The 21,540-nt window shown below is 57.8% G+C and overlaps 1 protein-coding gene across 1 annotated transcript in view; it reads right to left on the bottom strand.

The window, feature by feature from the left end:
• Positions 1–352: 352 nt before the first annotated feature.
• Positions 353–21,540, bottom strand: part of Hpcal1 (hippocalcin like 1) — an 87,820-nt gene continuing 66,632 nt past the window's right edge. Inside the window, exons 2-5 of the mRNA XM_076832947.2 lie at positions 19,151–19,238; positions 4,142–4,540; positions 3,109–3,214; positions 353–547 (exon numbers count right to left, since the gene is read on the bottom strand). Coding sequence (XP_076689062.1) covers positions 450–547; positions 3,109–3,214; positions 4,142–4,519 — 582 coding nt within the window. The 5' untranslated portion in view covers positions 4,520–4,540; positions 19,151–19,238 and the 3' untranslated portion in view covers positions 353–449. The remainder of the gene's footprint in view (positions 548–3,108; positions 3,215–4,141; positions 4,541–19,150; positions 19,239–21,540) is intronic.

The following is a 21,540-nucleotide window of genomic DNA, read 5'->3' as shown; positions in this document are numbered from 1 at the left end:
ACAAGGGACGTGGAGCCATGCACGGGAAGGGCTTGCCTGTCTGCTCTCCATTGGTCTTTGTCCCCACCTATCCCACAAAGTCACCTGGGATCACATGATAAGTCAGCTGGCCTCAGCACGGTCCTGGGAAGTCCTGCCTAGATCCTGGGTGTCAGCCTCTGGGCTCTCTGCAGGAAGGCATGAGGTGCCCAGAGCTGAGAACACTCGAACCCTCCGTGGAATCATATCCCTGGGAGTTGCCTGGGAAGGGCCCTGCTGGGCGGGAGGGGAGGGATGTCGCACTGGTCAGGCAGAGGAGGGAGGTGCAGCCGGCTGGCCAGGCGGGTGTGGCGCGTCGCCTGGCTCCGGTCGGGACGTCAGGACTGCTTGTGGAGGCATCCACTTCTGCAAGCAAAGCTGAAAACGGCAAGACAAGCCTGTGTTTCTCTGCAACTGTCCAGTGACCGTCCCTAGAACTGACTAGCACTGCTGGGGTCGCACTGCAGCAACCGCACGATGGAAGGGTCGCTCTTGGCACCTTTGATGAATTCTTCCAGGGACAGTTTGCCTGTGGGACAGAGACAGGAGAAAGTGGGTCAGCCTCATCTCTGCACTTCCAAAGGGGCTGGAGTAACACTTGGGTCAGGGAGACCTCCCACAATCAAAGTCTTGAGACTTCTGGAAACTGGACAAGGCCTCGTCTCCACTCACTGCTAGGGCATTTCTGGAAAAAAATGAAAAGCAAAACCTTTTGCTCTCACTGCTCCTTGCAGAGCCTCTGGTGACCACAAGTTCATACCCGGAGGGCAGCGAGCCTGGTAGACGGGGGTGGCTCACAGATCCCAAATCACCCCACGCTTCACTTATTAAGAAATACGGGCCTTGGCCAGGCAGGACATGACCTTTGTCCCCAACCCATAGATGATCAAGGGCCACTAAGGCCATGTTGGCTGGGTGCTCCTGAGGCAGCCCTGAGAATCCACTGCTGGGGATGGGCTCCGCCTGTCAGCCATGCTGCCCACCGGCAGCCCCACGGTCCCCATGACCATCCCCCATGAGCCCTGACTGCCCCATGCCCTCTCCTGTTCTGCTACTCCACAAGCAAGGTCTGTCCGTTCAGATTTGGCCACTGGGGGAAGGAGATAGGGCTCTGGAGGACAGTGGAAGGACCCCAGCTTGCATGGTCTCTGTGCTTAGGGGTCTGTGGTTGTGCAGAGGGACCATGAACACACTCCGCCAGGCAGTGGCACAGGTGACAGCTGTCAGCAGCCCAGGCCAAGCACATGGTGGAAGTGCCCTGGGGCTCTTGGCTCTGTGCCAGTGGCCTGCCTGGACCGTTTCATGTTTCAGGGTCTCCTCTTCAATTTTGGGATGACGGCAAACCATCCCAAGGACTCACCAGAGGGTGCATTTGAGAGGCCAGCCCAGCACTGGGCCTGGGGGACTCAGGGGCCACTGTTATGCAGCCAGTGACAGGGACCTTCCTCCTACCCATTGCTGAGCAGACACTCTGGCTTCTCCCAGGCATGATTTTCATGACTGGTGGCATGAGGCAGGGGCATCTCCTCAGCCACATGTGAAAACCTCGGGGGGCGGGGGCGGGGGACGGGACAACCAGCTCTCCCTGTACCCAGGCCTCCCAGCCAGGGGGTGAGGAATGACTGGGTCAGCCCAGCCTGGCCTCAGAGGGAGGGCCCTGAGCCTACCCAGAAGCCTCGGAGGGCTTGCAGAGACGCTGGGGAACCCCTGAAAGTTCCAGTCCTCCTCCTGCTGAGAGCAGGGTGGGTTAGGGTTGGGGGTGGGGTCGTGAGCACATTTTGTCCCCCAAGTGCAGCCCAAACAAGTCAGCAGGAGAGAGTGATGACCCCAGGCCGGGGGAAAGCCATCAGCCCAGGCCAGAGGTCCTGAGAGCTATCAGCTTCTGGGTGGCTGGGGAGTGAGGCAATCGTGGGTCCCGCCTGCTCCTGAGCCGACGGCTAGGAAGCCCAAGGGATCAGGGCAGTGTCCTGAGGGCCCTGGCTGCAACCCAGCCTCTAGTAGCCCCTCTGTCCTCAGACTCCAGGGGCTAAGGGGCGGGCTGCGGGTGGTACCCACCTTCCAAGTTCACAGACGAGCTGGGAGGGACACTTGCTGTGACATCAGGAACCACGGCCATGATTTGTGGAGTGGCCAACCCTACACTCAGAGCTTTCTACATCATCCCACAGAAGCCTGGCAACCACGTGAGACTGGGTTATCATCCCCATTTTACAGAGGAGTAAACCCAGTCTCAGGAGGGCCAAGCCTGAGCACAGGTCTGTGGGAATGTGAACTCTGCCTCTTGCGCACCATGGAGTGGAGAACACAGTTCAGATCAGCCAGAGGCAATGCTAGCGTCTTATTTTATGTGTAAATGTGTTTTGAAAGCTGTTCCCTTGCTGTCTGGAATCTGTTTGCTGCCCATAGTTACACAGAAGCTTCTTCTCCCCGCTGGGCTCAGTGCCTACCTAACTCACCTGCTCAGCGCACTTAAGACTCGACAAAGCACTTTCTGGTGCATTAACTTATTTTTAACCTCAGCACAACCCAGGGTGCATTTGCTTTTCTTAATGTTGCTTCTCTTTGTGTTCCAAGAGCAAATCAGACCTGGCTCTGGGGCCCTGCTTGGCAAAGCCGGCACACGGGCAGAATGGACCGCCTCGCGGCTGGCTCATCCTTGCTGCAGTCCTTCTAGAACCTCAGAGCTGACGCAGAGGAGAAAATGGGTGCACTCTTGTGGTCAGTGTGGTCACTCGCCCTCTTCCTGAGACTGGCCTTCCTGCAGCAGTAGGACCCCAGAGTCCCAAGTGCAGTGGCGTAGGTAGACAAGGCCACCATGTGCACCCTGACAGAGCTCCCTGAGGGCCCCCAGGTGACGGCGAGCCAGGCTGGCCAGCTTCCAGGACGCCTGCCGTCTTTTCCCAAGCACATCCGTGGGAACAAGTAAGACTGTGGCTCAGAGGGGCCAGAAACGGGCCCAGAGTCATAAAATCAGAGGGAGCCAGCACAAGATGGGCATCCTGACGGAGTCCGAGAGGCACAGAGGGGAGGGAAGTGTCAACACCCTGTGACCCCATAACGTCACGTGAACATAGGTCCCCGCCTGCCTACCGTCATTGTTGGTGTCCATCTGCCGGAAGATCTTGTCCGTCCGCTTCTCTGGAGTGGACTCATCTTCCGGCATCTTCATCACAGAGGACACCATCTTATAGATGGCCTGGAGGAAGCACACAGGGGATGCTCAGGGGACATTTCTGGGCATTTGGGGCAGGATGACAGCTTCCCACAGCCCCTAGCCAGCCAGGGGCAGAGAGAGTGGGTGCTCCCCGGCAGCTCGACCGTCTCTAATGAGAAGGCTCCTGCTGCTCGGTGCACCCTGGACAGCTCTCATGGACAGGATGTGGAGAAGAGCCAGGCCCGTTTCAGCAAAGTTCAGGAGCACACAGACTACCTCACTGTGACAGGGGAAGGAGGGGAGGCATCTCGGGCGGAGGGTCAGGGTTGGGGCAGTGCCAGGAAGGAGCTTGTGGGACCTACTGGGGGCTGGGAATGCTGAGTGGGGTGGCGGTCACTTGTCTGCAGGATCTGAATCTGTGACTCAACCAAGTGCAGACAGAAAATATTGATAAGAAAATTGCACCTGTACAGATTTGCTGTCCTTGTTCCCTGAGCAATTCAGTGTGATTTACACTATATTAGGATTGGTAAGTCATTTAGACGTGGAGGAACCGTGTAGGTCACACGCAGGTTCCACACCATTTTATCTACTCTTGTGCCATTTGGGTATCTGCGGGTGTCCTAGAACTAACCCCCCACAGACACCAAGGGATGAATGTAATTCTGAGCTCTGTTCCCTCTTTAAGAAATCACCTCTCTGAATCTTAGAACTTGTGAAATGTCAAAAATGACCCACTTCATAGGGTTCTGAAGGTGAAAACTGATCCCAGTGTGCGCCATGGGGCCCGGTGCTTACAGCAGGAGATTAATAAACTGGGCTTTTCCCATTGCTCTTTGTAAGGACCTGTCCAGTCCGTGACAGCTGATCACTTTCAATGGGCCCCAGATAGTGACCTGCCAGAAGGACCGGTGGTGTGGTGAACACACAGCAGGAGGTCCCCAGCCCTGGGCGCCCCGCGGCCGGTACCTGCACGATTTCCAGCATCTCGCTGCGGCTGATGTAGCCGTTGCCGTCCAGGTCATACATGCTGAAGGCCCACTTGAGCTTCTGCTCCAGCTTGCCCCGCGAGGTCACGCTCAGCGCGATGATGAACTCCCGGAAGTCGATGGTGCCGTCCCCGTTGGTGTCGAAGGTGCGGAAGACGTGCTCCGCAAACTTGGAGGCATCGCCGTAGGGGAAGAAGTTGGCATAGATCTTCTTGAACTCGTCCACGGTCAGGTGGCCGGTGGGGCAGTCCTTGAGGAAGCCCTTGTACCACTCCTGCAGCTCGTGGTCGGTGAACTCCGTGTTCTCGCGCAGGTCCTGCAGCACCTCGGGCCGCAGCTTGCTGTTCTGCTTGCCCATGGCGGCCGGCGGCGACTACACCTGCAGGACACAGGGGGGCTACGGTCACGGCGGCCCCAGACTGGCTCCCTCCATCCCACCCAGCTGGCTGAGAACGTCCCCTCTGCATCCACGCCATGGGCTGGAGGGACCCAAACAGGGCCATCATTCTGCAAGCACCAGGCCCCAGCACACCCCAGATCACAAGGTGCTCTAGGGTCCTGCGCCCCGTGGAGAATGCAGAGCGCACAGGCCGAGACAGAGGGCAGCCCTGGGAATGTGGAAAGGTGGGGGAAAACCAATGGAATGGAGCATGTCCAACACCCCCGGGGTGCTGTACACGTCATGAGATTAAAATAATTCCTCACTCTTGTCATCCGCCATCAGTTCAGGGCAAAGTGGCCACGTTGGCCCACGCCTGACCCTTTGAGCTCCAGCTTGGGTTTCTTTTTGGGGCACTATGATTATGTTTTTATCCTTAGAACAGGTATCTGGAAACCTTGAGGAGCTCCCCCCTTCTCCTTTTGCCTTTGAGGAACGGCCCTGGTGGGAGAGGTTCTAGAATTAACATTAAGCAGGAAATGCTGTTCTGAGTGGTAATAGCAAAAAACGAGGCAATCATGGGACGTGGGACCGCGCTGCACTTAAAAGCACAACCCGTGGGCAGCTCTGCACGAGGCCTGGGTGACGTTTCCACGAGACGCTGATGTAGCTTCCGCTTCACCACCCCATTTTATTTTCTGACTTCACATTAACACGTGTACACGGCTCAACAATTTTTGAAGCACACAGAAGAATGGGAGGGGAGAGAACAACTTCCCCCCGAGTCTCCGAGGAAGCCACTCTGAACTACGTGTCCATTTAGGAACTCTAAGCAGGAGGCACTGTGACCCTGTATGGGGTCACATGACCACCACCTCCTCCTCCTTCTGTGCCTGCCCCCCAGGTTTTATTAGTTTTACGTCGACCTGTTTTTGCTTTCGTCCTTATGACTTTAACTGCTAAGCTTGACGCTCCTTTACTAGCCTCTCGTAGGACAGTTTGATATTATCTTTCAAAACCACACTGTGACCCAGCTCCTGAAACCTCTCTACACACACTCCCACCTGGGCAGGCAACAGTGCCCGAGCTGCTACCCACACCGCTGTCTGTAAGGACCAGCAGCCCAGATGCCCCATCACATCCTGACAAGAAACACTCTCCAAGACGGATCTTTAAGTGTCAAGCGTTGGTGCACCGTGACACGCAGAGCTTGCTGCCATTTGTGAATAAGAAATACTTGTGCTTGTATATTCATGTCTCTGGAAGGACAGACTAGAAATGATGACCTTGGCCAGGGAATGAAAGGGGGCTTGATGGACAGGGGCCTCGTGGGTCTTTTGCTGTAAGCCTTCTTGCAATTTTAAAATGTTGAACTCTGTGCCCATATTTTTTATTCAAAGAACAGAGATACAAAAACAAGAGCTAAGTGGCTGGACAAAGCTCTCGGCTCTCTCCTGGGAGGATGAGCTGCCGATTCCTTCCTCCTCCTTCCACATCTAGCTTTTGTCCCTCTTCTTCATCAAGGTTTGCAAACTCTCCATTCTGCTTCTCCTTCAGGTGGATCCTAAACTGGGAAGCCAGCCTCTCTGCATAACCTGATTCTCAGTTTCCTGGTGATGCTGAGTGTAGTTTGGTGGGGCACCCTGGGCCCCGGGAAGTGGTGGCCAGCCAGGTCCAGCTCTGAACACGCAGCCCAGGAGCCAACCTCCCCAGCTGCAGTGAGTCTGCCCTAAAACCAGGATACATGTAGCGCCTAATCCACAGAGTTGAGGAGTCACATTAAGCCTAGATGGGGAAGCTTTCCCCACTGGCCCCACTGCCCAGTTCTCTGACCGACCCTGGTCCTGGGTAATACCACCGGCTACCCTGTTACTTTGTGCTCTGAAGGCTCAAAAGCGACTGGTGTTTAGCACGGATAATTCACCCTGGGAGCTTAGTTTATTGACAAGATAAGCAACACGGCTAAAGCCACACTGGGAGCATGAGAGACGGGGCTGGGCCTGGGACAGGCTGGTCCATAAAACCCCCAAGCTGGCAGAGCAGGACGAGCTGTCTCAAGAGTACTGTCCAGGGAGCTCCAGGAGTGAGGACGGGCAGGTGGCTGTCCATGAGGGCAGGACTGGAGGAGTGTTGGGGTGTGCTGAGCCGAGCAAGGGCGACCCTCACAGGGGATGCCCAGGAGGCCGTGCTCTGGACCCAGGACATGTGTGAGCGGCGGGTGGGGATTGGGCTGCAGCCAAGTCAAGGTGCAGGAGAGAGAGGGTCCCGGGCCCCAGGCCTTCACTCCTGAGCTCCCGTTGCTGCGGTTTCTGCGTAAGGTTTCCCCTAAGGCTTGTGGGTGAGGCAACCGGAACACTCAGAGGCAAAATGATCGGCTTATGGAGCCACAGCCCGATCAGTGGGTTCACCACTCGACTGGACGAGCAGTTTGAAAGGACTGCTGCTGTACCGGGCGGTTGGGTCGGCGGTGGGATGCGGCTGGAGAAAGCAGGTCACTGGGCATGCACCTGGAGGTTGTATTTTGTCCCTGGCACCTTGTTCTCTCTCTCCCTCTTTCTCTCCCCCTCTCCAACGCCCCTGTTTCCTGGCTGCCCTGAGCGAGCAGCATTCCTCTACCACGTCCTTCCACAAGATGCTCTGCCCACCTCAGGCCCAGAGCAATGGAGTCTGCTGGCCATGAACCATATCTCTAAGCCATGAGCCCCAAGTAAACTTTTCCTTCTCAAAACTGTTTGGGTCAGGCATCTTGGTGACAGCGATGAAACGCAGACTAACACATCCACTCTGAGAGGCAACCATCGGAAGCATCATCCCTGGACAGGGGGCCTACCTGCCGGAAAATTCACTTACGAGTCCCCTTTACCAACAAGCAAACAGATCCCAGGAGAGCCCGGAAGCCTCGCAGAGGTGAGGCCAGGACCTGGGCCCTGGTCTGCCTGGCTGAGGGCTGCAGCGGGGAGGATGGCCCAGGGGAGAGAAATGCAGTCATGGCCACGTGGCCATCACCACAGCTCATCCCTGCTGAGCACCCCTGCACTTCCCGTTTCAGAACAGGCCCTTGTGTGACGCCCTTGGAGTCCAGGGTCCACTCGCCTTACTGAAAACCAAATCTCTGCTTGGACGAAGGCCTGATTTGCCTCAGAACCTGTCTGTGATTTATGTTCCTACAGATGCCACTGAAGTGACAAGTTCGTAGCTCCCCCTGTGCCTGAAGTCAGAAAGGCTCCAGGGCTGGCCCGGCCGTAAGCTAAAGGCCACTGGTAGGGCGCTTCGTCTGCTGGGGAAACCGCCTGCGTTCCCAGGTCCTTCCAAGTGTGTCCCGGAGGCTGACTGTGACTCCAGGACTCTGCCTCCTGCCCCCACCTTCTTTCTCTTGGCCTCCAGCTGGCCTAGCGCTGAGCAGGTGTGGTTGGGGGCATCCCTGCAGTTTCCGAACACAAACACCTGCCTTCAGGTTTCATTCCCTTGGGGCCAGGGAGCTCTCACAAAGTCGGCACTCCAGTAGAGCCTGGGCGACCCTCCTTGGGACGCAGAGAGGGCTGAGTGCCAGAGAGGACAGCGAGAGGGAGACTGCCCGGGGACCTTCAATCTGGGCCCCAGGAGCCCCGGAGGCCTTCCTAAGGCTCGAGTGGGGGCTATGGGGTCCGTGGAATAGGGAGAGGGGAGAAGCCTCTGGGCCTGTGGACCCATCTCTGGCCAGAGCAGGGTACTTAGGTCTGCTTCTGCCTCTGATCTCAGGCACAGACAGGGTTCTGCTGGCGACAAGACGTCTGAGACACAGACCTCCATCGCAAGGCCTGGAGCCGCGCTGGACAGTGGAAGACTGCAGGTCTCTGGATGATGGACTGTTTTTACCCCATTTTTGAAACTCCCCCCAACAACAAGGAGGAAAAGAAACAAAACAAAGGCCATGCTGATGACCTTGACCATGTCCCCGAGGAGATGCCTAGGACCCTAAGCACCCACATGGACCAGTGGAGAGTGGGCAGGGAGAGGGCAAAGGCCAAGCAGAGCCAGGGGCGCCGACCCTGGGTGCCTGCAGGGTGGGGTAAGGAGCGGGTAAAGGAGGAGCCCCGGCCAGTTAGAGGCTGCTTCCAGAAGGCCGAGACTGGAGGGCCTCAGTGCCTCAGGGAACACGGGGTTGTAGCTGGAAAGCACAGTTGGACTTAATCACATCCGAAAATACCACAGGTTGAAAATGCATGGAAGACTCCTAACCCACCGACATCACGGCTTGGCACAGGCACTGGGAGGTCTCAGTGGTTCCCTCCCTGTCACAGGGTACCTGACCCTGGAAGAGGATCGCACTGCAATACTAACCCCGGGAAAGACCAAAGTTTAACGTTTGAAGTCTGGTGGTTTCTGCTGAATGAAATATATAGTATATGAAAAAAAAAAAATCTGTGTTAAGTCGGAAACAGCCTGAGCCCAGACGTCCTGCTCCTCTTACTCCTTTTCCTCCTGCCCAGCTGCTAGACTACATTTCCCAGCTCCCTTGCAGTCAGGTGCTCATGTGACCGTGACTGGCCAACGGAATGTGAGCAGTGATTGATGCCTACCACTTCTGTCTGACCCTTGACTTCCAGTGCAGCCCTTCTTTCCACACTTTCCTGCTGTGGGTGGGATGCAAGGTTCCAGGGAAGGACTTGAAGGCTCCACAGGGTGCAGACCCCACAGCCTTTCTCAGCCAGGCCACCTCCTCTGAGGTACAGCCCCCAAAATGACTGGAGAACCATCTCCTCAGTCCTCCTTCGGAGGGTGCATGACTACCATGTCTCGGTGCATGGGTGCGGAGTCGCCCTCTGCTAATCACAGGTGTCTCAGGGACGAGGGAGGGCACAGAGCGGCACCCTCCCCCTCCTGGTCACGCCTACTGTCATCAGGAACCACGCCTTTGCAGTGTTCCGTGCTGTCACAGCCCTGACCAGTATGGAGTCCCCACACTCGGCTTAGCAGAGGGACTTTTCCTCCACTCCAAAAGGAGGAACAGTTTCTGGAGAGACTCAGGACAGGGGAACAGACTGAAGAGCCAACAGAAAAGGGGGGAGTCAAGGCAAAGCTCCAACAGAGAGCCCCGCAAGCAGAGGAGGACCAGCCGGGATCCGCCCCCAACAAGGGCCGGGAGGGAGCCCCCACAGAAACTCACTCTGTGGTCAGGGCTGGTGCTCAGCACTCTCCAGTTAGCTGGGCTCTGGGAGTGCCGAGTCCGAGGCTGAGGCCAGTGCAGGGCCTGCTCTCTGGGTCCCCAGGCTGCTATGGCACAAGTGCAGTCAGGATGGACCTTAAAAAGTGACATGAAGTGGGCTTCCTGGGAGGCCCTGTTCAGTTCTGGGCAGGGCAGGGGGACTAGGTGGTTTGCTTAGGAAGATGGCAACGGGAATCAAAACTGAGGGACAAAGAGGATTTTAAAGGCTGCTGAAGGCTCAGTCCCCACAGACCACATCCGGGGAAGACACTGCAGAGACACCAGGACGGAGAAGCGGGGTCTGCTTTGCTCAGCTGGAGACGGCCACGTGGTCTCCACTGCAGGGTGAAGGGTCAAGGTTCTGATGAGGTCTTGCTGGTCTGCAGCCGGCCGCTGTGGGCCCAGGGGCATCTGAGGCAGGAGCGGGCCTCCTCGTATCCTGTGTTCCCAGGGTTCTTTCTCTGCCAAGATCCTGAGCAGCGAGGGAGACCCCAGCTGCTCTCAGCTGGTGTCCACCGCTGCTTCCTCCCTGGTGAACTTGCTGTCGGGACAGCTTCACAAGATGGCCTTGCCGCTGTAACTTTTATGAAGCCATTAAACGGAGCCTGTGAATGTCAAATAAAGCTGACGGCTACACATGCCCTCAGTCCCTCACCGGGATAGCTCGTGTGTGCTCAACAAAGGCCCACATGAAATATTTAACACAAAGGACCTCACTTTAGCTCTCCCAGAGGCTCTCGGGCAAGGAACAGGGGATGCAGAGCACACTCCAAGCAGTGTGACCCCTCCGTTATTAATTACAGAAATGAGCCAGGCTCCTTGACGCTTGGCTGTCTGGGAAATGGCGGACAAAAAGCAAGGCTTTCTGCAGACAGAGAGCTACTGCTCACACCTCCCAGCAGAAACGCCACCTGGCTCTGGTCATTAGGCAGACCCAGGCGTGGCGCATCAGAATCTCTTGCTTTCACGTCCAAGGAGGATGGCGTGGTGAGAAATGGCGGTACCAGGGGAGGGCAGCCTACGTGAGGGCACAGCCTGCTCCTGCTTGGCTTAAAACGCTTTATGTTCCAACAGCACCCGTATCAGACAGGACTCGGCCTTCTAAGAGCACCAGAGACGGCGTCTGATTTCTGGTAACGGAACTTGGAGGAGGGAGTTAATGTAGCACTTACACCCATCTCTCTGGGTCTCAGTTACTCTGTTATTGTTCTTAATGTGCTAAACCGTAAAGAAAAAAAGAGTCAACATGTAGCTGGGGAGCCCTGTGAAAAGATTTAACCCGAAGCCGGTACTGCTGACAAATGAAAGCCCTTTAAATGGCGTGGTTCTACCAGCGCCACAGTGAGGCCGCTGGGACCCCAGGCTCCCAAGGCCCATTAGCCACAGCTCAGCAGCGGCCCAAGGCGCCGGTGGCGTTTCATCCCATTGCTCAAAAGTACTCCCATCACTCAGGGCTCCAAAGCTTGCTGCCAGACGGAGAGACTTGGAGGGAAGGTGAGGGAGGAGGTGGGGACCCCAGGTCCTGCTGAAGGGCCAAGGCTCAGGAGGAGGCTGGAGCAGTTGGCAGTGAATCTGAGCTTGAAGGGATCCTGAGGGCTGGTTTGAGGGGGAGCCTGTTCTGTCTGGGTGGAAACGAAGGCGGAGGCAGAGAACAGCTGCAGCTGCAGCTCCTTTGCCCCATGACCCCTGGACAAAAATTCCTCTTAGGGCTGAGCCACGGTCCTGGGGCTGACGGCAGTTTTCAAAACAACTCCGCCCTCTGTCCTGTCTTCAAATAAGCAGGTGAGAATCAAACCACCTTCAGTGTTGGCTTCCTACACAGTTCCCCAGGAGGGGTCAGTCCTGTTCTGGGGGGTGTGCGTTTGCCAGGGACGAGGTGCAGGTGCAGGCGCAGGTGCAGCGGGCAGACACTAGAGGGCGGAGTTGGGCAGGCTCCCCAGGACTCTGAGACTCTGGCCCCTCCACTCATCAGCATGGGTACCTCATCTCTCCATCTACACCCTAGGGCTGCTTTGTCCAGTACAGTAACCACCAGTCACAGGCGCCTATGGAGCCCTTAAAATGTGGCCAACCAAACTGCCCTCAACCTGAAATACATACTGGGTCAAGCCTTTAATATGTTAAAAAGGCATTTTAAAAAAATTTAATTTCTAGGGTGTTGGACTGGAGGCTGTTCTCCTAGCTGTGTCCATCTCCACCTCCCGGGGGTGGGGGTCTTCCTGCCATTCTCCAGCGATCATTGAGCCTCATCACAGAGCCTTCTCTGAGGGGCTCTGCGCTGCTGCCCAGCAGGGAGGGGGGCAGGTGAGTGGCGACCACGCTCAAACTCTGGGGAATAAGGAGAGGGACAGGAAGTGCCCACAAGGGCAATGCTTCCCTCGCGGAGCCTGCTAACCTGTCAGGAAAGGAGACTCATGGTAAAGATCAACGAGTATCCACCACACACAAGTCCTCTGCTCCTACAGACCAGGCCAGAGTCTGCGATGCCCTGGGCAGGCCAGGCCAGAGGGAGCCGGGTGGGAAGCCAAGTGCAGAGTCCCAGGCAGAGCCTTGCTTTGAAGGTGAGTAGGGGCTTCTGGTGGCAGAGCCCAGGAACCCCAGCCTGGAGGGCGATGGAGCCTCTGATCTGCCCTTGCTCCATCTCAGTTACCTCCTGGTGCCTGGTCGGAGCTCTTCCTGTGCCTGTTTTGCCCCCTCACCCTGGCACGCCCACCAGACAGGGTGATGTTCCTAAAGAGACGTCCTCGGGCCCAGGGTTCGGGTGCCATGTGGAGCCAGTCTGTGCCTCTGTGTGTAGTCCACCGTGATGTGACGGGGTGAGGTCTGCACTGGAGTTCTCCAGGGGGTCAGACACAGGGAAGGGAGGCAGGAAGAGTTGGGGGTCCTGCAGCCGTGACCGTGTAGTCACAAGGATCGGGGCCAGCCCCACTCACACGGGCCTGATGGAGAAGAATGCCCAGCATGAAGAATGCCCAGCCTGATCGGGGGGAGATGGGCCCAGGGAGAGCAAGGGAGATACTGGAAGGCAGAGCTTGTCCTGTCTCGCCTGCCCCCACTTGTGGCCACACTGTTGGTCCCTGTCTCACCTGCCTCTGGCCTCCCCACCTCGTGGCCACACTGCTGGTCCCTGCCTGAGGTCCCCGCCCTGGCTCAGCTGGGCTCCCTGTGTGTGATTAGGCATGCAGACCTGGGACACGCTGGAGCGACGCCTTGGGGCTGGGAATGACTCACATGCCCAACCATGGCTGGGGGGGAAGCTCAGCACGTCAGAGTTAAATCTCGATTCCACTATCATGCTCCGGGCCAGGATTGAGCCAAGAGGACAAAGAGCGCAACTGCCCCTCCAGGGCTGGTTCTGCTTGTCCAATGACTCAGCCCATCTGGCCAGTGGCCACCACCCAACACACCCAGAGGACACATGTGGCCCTGCAGGGGTGTTGAGCTGGGCTCTGGAGTCAGGCAGGGCTGTGCCTGGGTCTCAGTGTTCCAGACCACAACTCAGTGTGCACCTCTGTAAAATGGGCTTGCAGTCAGCGCTGGCTGTGTAGGAGGGGTGCCGGCCGGCAGGTCCACAGTGGATGTCCCATCCAGACTCCATGGCCAGCCAGGGTCTCCTTTCCTTGTCTGGTTGGTTGTATGCTCCCAGCTCTCTCTCAATTTCTCTGGGCTCCCATTTTCTTGACTGCAAAAGGGGAATGAGGATCCCTACCTGTTGATTGACAGTGCAGCTTAAGGACAAAGGGACCGGAGGTGTAAAAGGCTCTGACAGGCTGAAAGCACCAGACAAATACATGCAGGTATCATCACAGCTTTGATGAAGAAAGAAACGCCAGGCGCACGTGATGAGCTTAATCACGATACCACGCAGAGCCAGGCGGAGCTGCGGCCGCGGGCTGGGCTCGCTGGAGCTCGTGGCGCTTTCTGGCAGACTGGTTGCTTTGCTTGGCACCACACAGTGGCATCCAAAACCAGGTCCTCAAGGCCTGGGCGGGAGAGAGCCGGGGTCACAGCAGTCCAGCTGGGGCGGGTCAGTGGAATTCCAACTCCTGGGCCTCAGAGAGAGCAGAGGAGAAAGCCCAGAAGAAACAGTCGTGGGCTGCGGGCTGCGGGCTGCACCTGCCTACGGCTGCCCACGCTGCCGAGGCACCCGCCTGGCAAAGTGGCCCCAGCAGGATGAGGTCTCCTCTTCCCTGGCAGGATGTGTCCTGGGGGACCCAAGGCTGCCGCCTGGTTTGGAGCCCTTTCAACGGGAACCTGGAGGGCGGGGGCCATTCCACACTTGCCCAGAGAACCCCCAGCATCCTGAGGACGGAGGGGAAGTCAGACCTGTTGGTGGACAGGCTGTGGGCGGGCCGGGATGTGCGCACACCTCACCTCCCTGCCACAGACACCTTCACACCACCCGTCACATACATGCCCGCATCCCTGTGCATATGTGCAGCCCACACCTGTGTGGCGTGTGGTCCCGCCATTCCCTGTCCAAAGGCCTCAGGCCTGACTCTGCCGGAGAGAGGCCCAGCCAGGGGAGGGTTGCTGAGGATCGAGGGGGGGGTCCTAACACAGCAGGGCGGCTGCAGGACTCCACTCCTACGGGCTCCTCCGTAGAGTAACACGGGCCAGGCTTCCCGTCCGTCCACTGCACTGCCCTTTAGGCACTAGGTTGGCACAGCTGAGAACCAAGCACGGGGCATGGTGGAAGAAGGGCATGCGCGAGCCGGGTCGGGGGAGGGCGGTACCCGAGCTCAGGTGGGCTGCAGTGAGGAAGGGTGGGCCAGGCGCTCCGGGAGGAATCCCAGTGTCTTAGAGGCCAGAGTGTGAAAAGGAGAGGGCGGGACAGCGTGCAGTGGCTGAAAGGGACAGGCAGGGGCAGGCCACAGCTGCAGAGGGGCAAGGCCGGCTGCAGGACGGGGTCCCGGTGCAGGAGCCGCCCCAGCATCCAGGCTTCAGGCACAGGCCCTTGGGGACACCCCCACCAGCAAGTCCCTTGTTCCTGTGACACAGCTCTGGCCTGTTACTATGGGCAGCTTCGTGGGCAATGAACAGACTCAGAGTGAGACTAACATTAAGGAGGATGGAACAATATAGAACAATGTAGAAGAGTCTAGATCCACCGGCGTCAAGGGAGGAGGAGCAGCCGGGGAAACGGAGGAAGACACCTTTCAACTCCAGGAATTCAGGCTAGCTACTTGAAGAGCGGCTCCAATTTGTAAGGATTAAGTTAAAACCCAAATTAATAAAAGCAAGGGCTGGGTGGACGGGCGTTGACGAGGAACAGACAGAACTCCCCTGTCCTGCTCAGCTTCAGAATGGGCTCGGGGCCTGGCCGGCGGGATCGATCACATGCCCTGACACTGTCTTTCCTCCTCTGTCAAATGTGGGTTTGAAATGCACCGTCCCTGAAGTACAGCCCAGCTCCAAAACACGGCTTTGAGTCTGTCCCCAGCGGAGCCTTCTAGAGGACCTGAGGCCTGTGCCAACGTCACTGTGTCCTTGCTCCAGGGTCTTGGTTGGCAGCCACTGCCCAGCTCTTTTCCCGGGCGATGGCAGAAAGCTGAATGTCTGCCTGGTCCCTGGCTGAGTGATGACTGAATTCTCAAATGATGGGCCCCAGAGGAACTCATTCCAAATTTCAAATTCGCGTGCCCCTGATGAATGAGGCTTGGCGGCAGCCTCCCACGTCTGTGAGAAGCAATGTCACTAAGTTGAGGCCTAAGTGGAGTCTTTAAGTCACACGCGGCCCCTGGAGGGTTTGTGTGCTCTGACAGATGGCTCTGTCCTCAGGACAGAGTGTCCCCTGTGATGTGCTGCCCACTGCTGAGCTGGTGGAGTGGGGGCGTCTCCTTGGTGTCCACTTACGGCTCTCACCCACCGGGCCAAAAACTTTTTTTTAAACTTGGAAGAAAGCCTCCAGGGGGTCATCTCATGTGCCTTTGACTCATGTCTATTGTCTTTGGGGAGAAATAAAAACAGTAAGTTATTTTCACTAAAATGGCATCAGCCCAGGGAAACATTAGGCGCAAGAATGGGGACATGCCAGCTGCCCCTTGGTGGCCCCAGTGGCCACGGTCTTAAGTTTCATTCGAGAACGTGTTTACAGTCAGGAGTGGGGACAGTTCAGAAAAGCTGCCCTTTGCCACTTTTATTCTTTAAATCACACCACCAGAAGCCACAGAGTCTTCAGAGGTGTTGGGCGACACAGATCTACGTACAGAAAGTGTCAATGAACGTGCTTTAACTGAACACCCACACTGTGAATCACAGAGCTGTCTGGGGAGATACCAGACATGCAAGGTGCCTTTAAAGTGTTTACTCTCTGGAGGGGAAAGTGAGGCCCGAGTCTCCTCTCTCCTCGTGCCTCCTTTGCCGGGCACTGCTGGGTGCCGGGTGGCGGGGAGGGGGAGGCAGCCATTCCAAGATGAACCCACAGACTCATGAGCCCCGGTCTCTCCCTGACTATTTTTCCCCAAGGACAAGGAGCCAGGTTCCATTTACCCAGGGCGCAGCCAGAAATAGTCCCACTTAGCACAAGTTCTGAAACAAAGGAAGTGCACAGTGATTGTTTGATGGGAGGAAGGAAGGAAGTCAGGGAGGGAGAGAGGGAGAAAGCCCGGGGCACTCCTTCCAGAAACCTCCAACCCGCAGATCTGCCCCCCCACGTGTGGTTCTGTGGCCCAGAGGCTCTCCAGCCCCTGAGCACCGTCCAGTCCCTCTGAGAGACCACCTTCCTCGCCCCGCCCACACCTCCGACTTCTCCAGCTGACTCTTGTCAAAGGGCCAGTTTCTTGGAGCCCCTCGGAGGCCCCAGAGATTAACAGGGCAAATATCTGTTAAGTATCTCCTGTGTTCTCTGGTTATCTCCAGGTTAAAAATTTGCACATGAGGTCCGATGAGTCCAAGACTATTCATGGGGTCAAGTAGAGAGGGAAATGTGGCACCTGGGCTGTCCCAGGAACCCTGGGCCGTGTGCCCAGGGCAGGCTGGATTCCTCTAGACGGGAAGGAAGGACTGGTGTGGACTCCACCTGGAGAGGCGGGGAAGAGGGAGGGGAAGCGCTGGGTGGGCTCCCGCCAGCTTGTAGGCCTGATCCAGGCGCCCACGTGTCTGGAGAGCACGGTGGCCTATGGTTTGTTCCTCTGAGCCTCCTGCTCGGCACCCCCACCCCAGCACTGACGCAGCCTGCCTGTGTCACCCACCCTTCCTTCTCTCTGCCCTTCTCCTCCTACCCAGGCTCATGGGGGACCTGCTGTGGCACCTCACACAGAAGCTGACATGGAGCAGGTGCCTGGGAGCAGCGGACGGGCAGTAATCCCCATGCCAGTGCCCGAGGTCCTGCAGAGGAGCCAGGATGCCAGCTCCCACCTCCACTGACCACAGTGGGTAAAAACGCCTGCAGCAGGGTGTGCGTGCCCATTGCCCACAGCGCCTGCCTGGCAGGGCTGGTCGCTGGACGAGGGTGGAGGATGCCCACAGGAAGTGATACTGCACAGTCACCCTAAAAATAAGACTCCACTTTCAACAGAGGAAGGATTTTCCCCACCCTGGTGCCCTGCCCCGTGACCACAGTGTCCAGGCAGGAGGCTGTTTGAGAGCCAGGGTGGGTGGCTGTCCAGGACGCTGCTGGGACCTGTGGCCTGGTCAGCACTGTGAGGGCCACAGCCTGGAGCTAGAGGAGGGGAGCCTGGGTCAAGCTCTCCTGCAGCCCCTGCCAGCCTAACCTGGAGAAGAGCCGCTGGCCGACCGCCTCTCTAGACGCCACAGCAATCTTCTGAGGCTCTGAGCAGAGCTGCCTGCTTGGAGGACCCAGTGCGTCCACCCTGGGGTGCTGGGCGGCACCGAGAGGCCACCTGGGCTGTTTTCCACACTGTGCCGAGAGCTGTGCTCCCACCCGCCTGACCCCTCTTCTTGCCCGCTCCTTCCTGATCCTCGGGTCACACTGACCTCTTGCCGCTCCTCCACTCCCCAGGCAGTGCTTTGCCAGGGGCCCTGGGCGCAGCTGCGGCTCAGGGAGAAACATGCTGCCCCGAGCCTCCCCAGGTCCTTGTTGGGTCATTTCCCTGTGAGGCCTCCCCTAGGAGCTCTACTCAAAATGGGAGTCCCGGCTGCACCCTTGATGCCTGTTTCCAACTCTACTGTACATTGAGTCAGGTGTCACCGTCCCCTGCTTGACACAAGGTCCCTAGGGTAGGCTTCATTGTGGTTTCTCTACCAGTGGAAGCCCAGAGCCTGCGGGCTTGCCTGGCACACAGTATGTGCTCAATAAACACATCCCGAGTGAATGCTGTGTGGCTGTGGGGAGATGGGGCCCCAGGCCTGGGCACACAGGTGCAGACAGAGAAAACCCTACCTCCCACTGGGCACCACCTGACCACTGACTCCACAGCGAGGGATGTTTGGCTAGGGATGTTCGTGTCAGGATGCACATCAGACCCCCAGCACTTCTCTCTTGTGGGTGGGGGTTACCGAGCACTGACTGTGTGTAGCACTGAGGTGCCCTCAGGATGGGCAGGGACCCCACAGGCCTTTGCTAGAGTCTGCATCTGCTCCAGCTTCCTGATGCCAGTCACCATTCTCAGCAGAACCCCACTAGGCCCCTGTGCACTATGCTGATGCTTGGGGGGCGTGTATACAGGTGGCATCCAGTACTGCACACGCAGGCATGGTCCTGACCAGTAACAGCGTCCACAGGGTGTGCAGGAGACTCGGGGAGAAGGGGAGGTGGAGACATCCCTTCCTAGGAAGACCAAGCAGAAGCACTCCACCCACAGGAAGGCAGGCATGGCGCTCCCTGGGCCCTGGAAACCCGGACCCAGCAGCACAGGTACCTGGCGGGAAAGCAACCCCACCCAGGGCTGCAGGGGCCTGATGGGACTGGCCACCTGGGGACGGCGCCTGCCTCAGGGATGCCAGTCCGGGCTGGGTGGGACTCCTGGACACCGCAGCCTCTGTGGTGGAGGCTGCAACTGTGACAGGTTTCAGGCCCACATTTTAGCCCCCGGCTGAGTGCCGTGCAGGGTGCCCTGTGGGTGGGAAGGCGGGGATCACTGAGTCACCAGCCCCACTGGGTGCTCCAGACTGCGGTGGGCTGAGAGGAAAACGGAGGACCAAAGAAATACTGAAAGACAGATGCCCCTTTCCCCCTCGGGCAAATCCCTAACTCTCCCTGGACGGAAGCACGGGGATCAAGTGATCTGCCCAGAAAGACCCAGCCCCGAGATGGATCTTCCCGGCCTCATCCCTGGGCCTGTTCCTGGCCTGCGCCTGGGGGTGCTGGGCAGCCTGGCCCCCGCCCCCCTTGTCTTTCTTGGTCTTTATGCTGAGCTGGGTGAAGTCCCTGCATGTGGGCAGGACCCACAGATGGCAGGAGTCCCCCTGCCACCCTTGGCCCTACCCAGCCCCAGGGCGGTGAGGCTACAGGGGTCACTTACCTGAGGCCAAGTGGAGGCTGAGAGGAGCAGGGGTCAGAACCTCCAGGGGCTGGATGTGTGGGCTTGCCCGGGCTGCTAGACCATGCCCCTGGAAGAGAGAAGCCAGGGTCAGGCGGGAGGCAGTTGGTTCTGCACACCTGCGACAGGGACCACGGCTCTGTGAGCCCCACACGGACAGAAGCCAGTGGGGAGACGCTGGCCGCCCCTCAGCTGGCGCGGGCGCTCGGCCTCTGACCCGCTGCCCCAGCTGGGTCTGTGTATCCCGCGCACGTGGTGTGCATTTTTAACAGACTTCATTTTTAGGGCAGCTGCAGGTTCATGGCAAACTGAGGAAGGTGCAGAGATGCCCCACGTACCCTGTCCCCTCACACACTGACTTGTATCCACCACAAGTGTCACCCAGGCCAGCGACCCTGCCCTGAATGTCCCCGGTGCCCTGCCTCGTCCTGTGTAAGCTCACGGTGCCTTCAAGCCATGGGCTCCCTGAACCCTGCTTTGACACTTGGGGAATCGAGGCCCAGGTGGGCCCGGGACTCAGAGCCCCCTGAAGACACAGCAGTGGGGCAGAGGCAGAGTGCACCAGGTGCTGTGCCTGTCACCACTTTGTCGCCTACCTCCCGCCACACAGGCAGGGTCGTCCTCACCCTTCCCAGTGAGGAGGAAGCGACTCTGGGGCAGCCCTGTCACACTGCGCTAAGTGGAGGGGGGATGCCTCAACACAAGTCTCCCACCCCAGGCCCCACACTCAGCTGCTCTTGTGAATTAAAATCCGTGTAAGAGGCGCAGCGATCACCACTCCCAGGGCGGGGTGGGGGCTCTCCAATTCCCAGGCTGGCGCAGGCGAACACAGTCTCCAGGCTCTCGGTGGATACTCTGCCTGCCGCATTCCCTCAGCCATCCAGGTACAAAGATTCCACGCCACCCACTTTTAGGGACAGCCCAGGGTGACAATAAGCTCAGTGCTGGCTGACCTCAGGCAGCCACTTCTAATCCTCAGAGTTGCTTTCTACCCAGCCTCCCTGTGCCTCAGAAGGGACTGTTGGCTTCAGGGGAAGCTCTGGGGTGGGAGGTGCAAGGGGAAATTCCGGTTCCACAGGGGCCTCTGCTGCTGAGTGACCTTGGGCATGCCCATGACCTCTGCTATGGTCAGTATCCCCATCTAGGACCAGGCAGGTGGGCTGGACCCTAGAGGGGGGCCAGGGCCAGCTCCAACCCCAGGCTTGCTAGCAGGAGGGTCTTGTTTCCAGAGGCCTTGGGGCAGGGCTCCCAGGCTGCCTGGGAGCACTCCATTAACTTGAGTTGCAAATTTCCTCCTGGCTCTATCGCTGAGCCACAGGGGCTCCCTAGCCACCAGCTTTCCAGTGACAGATAAAGATTACAGTCCTTGCTTGAGACGGCATCAAGGAACAGAAGTCATTATGCAGAAATAATTATGTCGAGTTATGTCTGGTTGCTCCTGATATCTGTCAAGTGATTGTCTTACACATCGTCAGGCCTCTTCCTTTCTAGAAGAGCGAAATGCAGAGGCCCGGGTGACTCATGCGGCACAACAGAGCACGGCTGTGCGGCTGCAAACTCCTCCTGCATGCTGGGCACCAGCCTGGCAGGAGCAGGTGCTCTGTTCTGGTGCCCTCTGGCTGAGCACTGGGAGACGGAAGGTGTCGAAGACATAGCCTCTGGAGGCAGAGTCACCAAACTCATCCCAGGGACCTGCGCTGGGCCTCCTTCACGGCCCTTTCCACACCTCACTTCCTCTGCGGGTGCTTCCTGACACCCAGAGCCCCAGCCCTAGTTCCTGTAGGCCTAAGGCTCCTCCCTTCCTTAGGTTTGGGTTCTCCAGGAAACAAGGTCGCCTGGGACCAGGCCCCGCCCACAGGGCACTCCCAGCTCTGGACAGGGGCTAGCCCAGAGCTGAGCTGCAGGAGGGCTGGAGGGAGAGGGGGCAGGGCTCCAGTCCCTGGTTCCTTCTGTGTGATCTTGACCTGTTACTTCACTCCCCCGCGGCCCTCCCCACATCAGCAATGCGCTACCTAGCTCATCAGGTTTTGGTGAAGATTGAGTTAATACACACACACACAAAATGCTTGGCACCTAGGAAACTCAATGACACCAACTATGAAGGGGCTGGGAGAAGTTCAACTATAAAGATACGAAAGACCTGCAACAAGTGAATAAGCGATCAGAAAACTACCCACAAATAAAGCCCAGGCCCAGACGGTTTCACTGCTGAATTCTCTATAAACATTTAAAGAACACCAGTTCTTCACAAACTCCTCCAGAAAATAGAAAAGGAGGGTACATTTACCAAGCTCATTATAGGAGGTATCTCCAGGATATAAAACCACAGAAAGGTGTCACAAGAGGATGAAGTTACTTACCAAAATCTTTTA

The sequence above is a fragment of the Callospermophilus lateralis genome, chromosome 14 (genome assembly GCF_048772815.1).
Source record: "Callospermophilus lateralis isolate mCalLat2 chromosome 14, mCalLat2.hap1, whole genome shotgun sequence".
Lineage (NCBI taxonomy): Eukaryota > Metazoa > Chordata > Mammalia > Rodentia > Sciuridae > Callospermophilus > Callospermophilus lateralis.
Note: the sequence above shows the minus strand (reverse complement) of the source record. Positions and strands in the feature narration are given on the sequence as shown.